At 34.6% G+C, this 6,373-nt stretch overlaps 1 protein-coding gene and 1 long non-coding RNA gene across 3 annotated transcripts; one reads left to right on the top strand and one right to left on the bottom strand.

Annotated features, from left to right (window-relative positions):
• Positions 707–3,060, top strand: LOC104713441 (auxin transporter-like protein 3). Its single transcript, XM_010430550.2, has 7 exons — positions 707–942; positions 1,044–1,229; positions 1,338–1,450; positions 1,565–1,748; positions 1,845–1,942; positions 2,031–2,496; positions 2,693–3,060. The coding sequence occupies exons 1-7, from the start codon at positions 772–774 to the stop codon at positions 2,885–2,887; spliced, it is 1,413 nt and encodes a 470-aa protein (XP_010428852.1). The 5' UTR covers positions 707–771; the 3' UTR covers positions 2,888–3,060.
• LOC104713440 lies at positions 3,717–5,216 on the bottom strand. Of its 2 annotated transcripts, XR_755619.2 has the most exons (6): positions 4,960–5,216; positions 4,775–4,861; positions 4,564–4,682; positions 4,189–4,260; positions 3,947–4,017; positions 3,717–3,850 (listed from the first exon to the last, which is right to left on the bottom strand). It is a non-coding gene; the product is annotated as an uncharacterized LOC104713440 (long non-coding RNA). The 2 variants fall into 2 exon arrangements; XR_002033456.1 differs by lacking the exons at positions 4,564–4,682; positions 4,775–4,861; positions 4,960–5,216 and adding an exon at positions 4,369–4,453.

Genomic DNA, 6,373 nt, shown 5'->3' with positions numbered 1-6,373 from the left:
TGGTGCACAATATGGTAGACAAGGGCATAAATTTATGTAATTTCAAGTTCCAATTAACAGCTATGTAATATAATCGGACAAAACATATAAACTTAGAAATATAATTTGATTATTATACATCCTTACGCAAAAAAAAAGGACCACTATGTTTTACTCATTGTTCTAGTTGTTACTACAATCATCATGATTCAAATAATTGTTAATGATAATAGTAGTTTTAACCTTTTTTCAGAAACATCATTGTCGTCACTTCTGTTATCAATTTACAATTAGTCTACTCTCACTCTTTGCTTTTAAACTTTAAAAATCTATGATTAGTGTACCCTCTTTTTTTTGCATATTATCGGGGTCAAAATAAAATAAATAAACAATCTAAAACCGGGCCTACCCGCTCGTGTAATGCTTTAGAAATATGGCCCATAAGCCCAACGACAAAATAAGCCCATTAAAAAAACAATCCACGCTCGCCGAAAACAGTAACACTGACAAGTTGGTGATATAAACTCCGTCACCTACCAATAATAAACCAATATCCACATGACACCTCTTCAGCAGTGACCAAAGGCTTTGTCCCCGACACTCGTTTACTCAATAATTGCCTCCAGAGGAAAAAAGAATCCCATAAGAAAAAGGAAACAATATATATTTTTTTTTTTAAATGGTAATCTTCATTAATCTATTTAAAGAGTGGAAGCAAAGAACCTAAAGAAACTGAGAAAGAGAGAGAGAGAGAGAGAGAGAGAGAGAGAGAACTCAGAGAAGAAGAAAAAAATGGCGGCAGAGAAAATAGAGACAGTGGTGGCAGGAAATTACTTAGAAATGGAGAGAGAAGAAGAAAACATAAGTGGTAACAATAAATCTTCAGCTAAAACAAAGCTTTCGAACTTCTTCTGGCATGGAGGTTCTGTCTACGATGCTTGGTTTAGTTGTGCTTCAAATCAGGTACATATATGCTTTTTACACATATATATATATATATTTACAAGTCAAGATGTATGTATGTAATCGTCGATCGTCTCTCTAATATGTGATAGTAATGGCAGGTGGCGCAAGTACTATTGACTTTACCGTACTCGTTCTCACAGCTTGGGATGATGTCGGGAATTTTGTTTCAACTCTTTTATGGATTATTGGGAAGTTGGACTGCTTATCTTATTAGTGTTCTTTACGTAGAGTATCGAACTCGTAAAGAACGAGAAAAATTCGATTTCCGTAATCACGTTATTCAGGTTTTTATTCCACCTCTAATTCTTATGACTACCTTTTGTTGTTATGGCTAGAGTGTTATGGTATTATTGGAAATTTTTAACTTTTTTGTTTTGGTTTTTTTTATAAAGTGGTTTGAGGTGCTAGATGGACTGTTGGGGAAACATTGGAGGAACATTGGATTGTTCTTTAATTGCACTTTTCTTCTCTTTGGATCCGTAATTCAACTCATTGCTTGTGCCAGGTAAATTAATTAATATTTTGATAATTTCGATTCCATTTTTCTTTATTAGTATATGTTTTTTGTTTTCCATATTGGGAAGTTTATTAATTTAATATATAAAAATGAATTTTGTAGCAATATATATTATATCAATGACAAATTGGACAAGAGGACATGGACATACATATTTGGGGCGTGTTGTGCAACAACTGTTTTTATTCCTTCGTTCCACAATTATAGAATTTGGTCATTCCTCGGACTCGCTATGACCACGTACACTTCTTGGTATCTCACCATTGCTTCTCTCATTCACGGCCAGGTCAATTGGATTTTTTTAAGTCTTGTATACTTTCTATTATATATAGTCTTGGTTACTGTTATTGATTAAGATAATATTTTTGATAAAAAAAAAAAGGCTGAGGATGTGAAACACTCGGGTCCAACCACAATGGTGCTTTACTTCACCGGAGCCACCAACATTCTCTACACCTTCGGTGGCCACGCCGTCACTGTGTAAGCACTTTTTTCAATTGTCTTTTCATAAAACCAATTTTTTCATATTTTATTAATTATAAATATACTAAAAATATGTGATATTTAGGGAGATAATGCACGCGATGTGGAAACCGCAAAAGTTCAAGGCGATATATCTACTAGCAACTATATATGTACTAACGCTAACGCTACCATCCGCGTCTGCGGTATATTGGGCGTTTGGCGATCAGTTGCTAACTCATTCCAATGCACTTTCTCTCCTCCCTAAGTCCGGTTTTAGAGACACGGCAGTGATCCTCATGCTCATTCATCAGTTCATAACGTTCGGATTCGCATCTACACCGTTATATTTTGTGTGGGAGAAATTGATAGGTGTGCACGAGACGAAGAGCATGTTCAAAAGAGCCATGGCTAGATTACCCGTGGTTGTGCCCATATGGTTCTTAGCGATTATCTTTCCCTTTTTCGGACCAATCAACTCTGCGGTCGGATCTCTCTTAGTTAGTTTCACTGTCTACATCATCCCAGCACTGGCACATATGCTTACTTTTGCTCCTGCTCCTTCCAGAGAGGTTAGATACTTTTCCGTCTTCCAAAATATGTCATTTAATTTTATTTTATTGCATAAAGTTACATACTAAAATTTTAAGGATAAGGTTAAAAAATGTGTAGTTTATTTTTAACCACACTATATAAAAATTTGTTAGATAATTTTAGAGTTTATGTTAAAAATGTTAATTTTTGGTAACTTTGATATATCGCAAATAGAATGCGGTGGAAAGGCCGCCGAGAATGGTGGGAGGATGGATGGGGACTTACTGCATAAACATATTCGTGGTGGTTTGGGTATTCGTCGTTGGATTTGGGTTCGGAGGATGGGCAAGTATGGTCAACTTTGTTCGCCAGATCGACACTTTTGGTCTCTTTACCAAATGCTACCAATGCCCTCCTCACAAGCCATAATATATCAAGACCTTCTAGAAAGAGGGTTTCATTTGAGGAGAATTTTATTTTGCAAGGTCGAATATATAAGTTATTATATCATTTTATTAGAATTGAATTTTTTTATAAAAAAAAATCACAACTCTTTGTAATTGTTTGACGACAATAATCTTTTTTACTTCGGGTTTGGTTAATTTGTTATGGTGAGCTGGTTGTATTTGGTAAAAATGGGGTGTTTTTTTTCCTTAGTTAAGGTGTGATGGCTATCTTAGGCCAACCCTATTATTAGTTATTGTTCATGTAATATTTCTTGTGTGTGATCCCTTTATTTTGTAGTACTTGAGAAAGAAAGAAAAATTCGAAGTTTCCAATAATTTTTTCTTTTTCTTTTTAAGATGAGGTAGGAGATTAAATTCTTTCGTTATTTGATGAGCATTGAGGTTCTAATTAAAAATATAACTATAAATTCTGCAATCGGTCCGTTGAAAATGATGTTATGGAAATGCATGATTTAAAATTATAATAACCTTTTTGCATACATATTGTATCTTTGAAGCAAATCAAGTATAGATCTCGATTCTAAACATTTTAACACTTTATTTCTGAATGTGAGTGATCGTGAAATGAATTCATCAGACCATCATTAGTGGAGCAACCCTCCTAAGTTACTCTCATATTAATTAATTATATATTTAATACTAAATTAATTAAAGCAACTCTAAGAGAACTTAGGTAAAATCACCCCTCCACTAGAGAACCCAAAGAAATTACTCAATCATTTAAATAATATATTTTTTTAATTTGTGTTTATGCAATAAAATCATGCAATACTAAAAGGATACTCAAAACTCCTACATAGATGATGTACAAGTAGTAGATATAACAATTAAAAACCGGAATAGGAGTTTGTATTGTACGCATAATCGTGACTTAACTTGTCCGATGAAGCAGTCACCACAAGATCAGCACCACCAACAACCTAACCTGCAAAAGGAACAATGCATGCCAAGCACACACCTACAAAGGAAAAAAATATATGTAGATATTCATAAGAATGAAAGACTACGGCAGAAGACAGACCTTCTTTGATTGAGAGTTGAGAGTTAGGTGAACTTCTCTAGAGCATCAACCGACGCCAATGTTTTAGGGATCTAGAGAACCAATGAGGAGTTATTATTCATATAGAAGAACCATATGCGAATCCAATTAAAGTCCGAAAGTACAGATATCCTTGTATGGCATAGACAATAATATATATGTTGTCTCTTGCCTTCTGTTTTCCAGCAGGGATATTCTGATAGATGTGCAGCAGTATGTGTTACCTGTCTCTTTTTACGTTGCTGAGAAAGAGCAGCATACCATTGTAGACTCACCACGACCTCATCTTCAATATACTTGAATCATATGTAGAAAAAAACAGAATCATCTTAGCTTCTAACCTGAAGCACTTTCATTCAACTTGTAGTGAATCTCACTAACAGTTTATACCATTGTAGACTCACCACAATAACCTGTTTAAACAACTGAAACTAGAACAAAACCCCTGCTCAATCATCTTGTTAAAAATAGAACACACTGCAGCTTGAAAACTCACTACTAGCACCCATGAAGCAATCGTACACAAACTAACCTATTTGCAGAGAGCAAGAACTAAACGACAATAACAAAAAGCTTCAATGAAAGGATTTGAAGCTTACCAAACGTGATACAACGCCTTTGCCACAATCATCTCCATAATCATCTCCATGAGATCAATTCACTAACTTCCTCCTCTACATCTTCACCAGTTTCTCCGGCTTCTCTGTTACAGGACAAACTAATATTTGGACAATTGCCAAATTAGCATATCAATCTTAATTTCAATTTCAATTCCTCGATTGATGCACATAAATAAAACCAAAGACTTACCATCTACAGCTTTCATAAAGTATGGAAGCAAGCGTAACTCCTCTGCTTCTACATTTCCTAATACACAAGCATGAGCTTTGATTCCATCTTTTCACCACAAACAAAAAAACTCAAGCATCATCATCCATAATTCTTGTAATTATGATCCAATTCTAACAGATGCTTAAAAGATCAAAGAAACTTACTGTTCGAATCCGGACAGTTGCAACGAGATATATGGTATTGTTCTTCCTTGTTTCGGTTTCTTCTTTTGCCGTTAAATTTGCTGTCGTCGGTGGAGTTCAGACTCGGAGAGAAGGTCGTAAAGCCAATTTTAGCCGGGTGACCAACAAACCTCCAATTTTAGCCGGAAACTTCATGGGAATCGAGGTGAATCGATTTGATTTTCCGATCACGGCATCAATCGCCTTTCCTTTCGCCATTTGCAATGAGAGAGGAGAGAGAGAGAGTCGCGATGAATGAAAAAATAAAATGAGAAAAAAAAAACTTTTATATTTCTGCATCAACCTATCACTGAAGGACACATATCGTTCTTAATGGATTGCTTAAAATGCTTCCCACAGAATCGATACTCTACATTGTGGACTCAATAATAGGTTTTTTAATCAAATTTGGGGCCCAATTTTGAGAGTACCTCTGTCAGTATTCCCCACTAATCATGCTCTCATGGGCAAATTAGTAAGCATCACATCAGAAAAGGAAAAGGAAATGAAAGGCGAATTTTTATTTTTTTTCGTAAAGGAGGCAAAAGCTTATGGCAGGCGGATGTCAGTATGACAATATGTTAAGACTTAGGCAGCCTTTCTTACAAAGCACTGGCTGACCATCACAATCGGTTTAAATTTCTCATATCACCCATTGATTCAATGGTTGGTAGAGTACTCAACTGAAGAGTGAATAATTGAGTAATTGACATTGCGGAAACGTTTTGCTAGTGCTATGATATTTTTTCTTAGGATGTAATTTAAGGTATAAGTTACACGTCACAACAACAATAAAAAAGTAGACCATATAGCTTTTTAGTCGCAATAATTAAGTAGGAACAAGCTCACTATCTGGTTTACGCGAAAGACCTGACATTTGGGTTGATTTTGCGAGATGGTGACATTTGGCTTACAAGGTACTAACCAAAAAAGAAACTAATTAAATTCTAATAATCAACACTAATAACAGAAAGAAAATATTATACTTATATAATAAATATTTAATTCTGTCATGTTGATGTCATTCCGAAAATAACAGAAATTTGAAATTATATTAAACATATAAAATTTGTATGAAAAAACATTTACAACATTACTCATGTAAGTAATTCATTTTGATTTTATTGCATGCCGGAGCAACTAGCCTTATTAGTAAAAGATGATTGCAGTACTAAGTAAGATATGATAAATAAAAAAGGGCTTATTTGAAGAAAACACTTCCTAACAAATATTATAGTAATAGCTTTTATGGATTCCCCAATCTAACAAAACTGCTTTTTGACTAGCTTTCTAACTTCCATGCTCCAATCAATCTCATGGGAAGTTGGGTCACTACTATTCTGCCATTTTCTTTACCTGCTAAAGAAATAAACAAAATAGTACAAAAACAATATGG

The sequence above is a fragment of the Camelina sativa genome, chromosome 9, assembly GCF_000633955.1.
Source record: "Camelina sativa cultivar DH55 chromosome 9, Cs, whole genome shotgun sequence".
Classification (NCBI taxonomy): domain Eukaryota; kingdom Viridiplantae; phylum Streptophyta; class Magnoliopsida; order Brassicales; family Brassicaceae; genus Camelina; species Camelina sativa.
The sequence above is the reverse complement of the archived record's forward strand: the minus strand, read 5'-3'. Positions and strand labels throughout refer to the sequence as shown.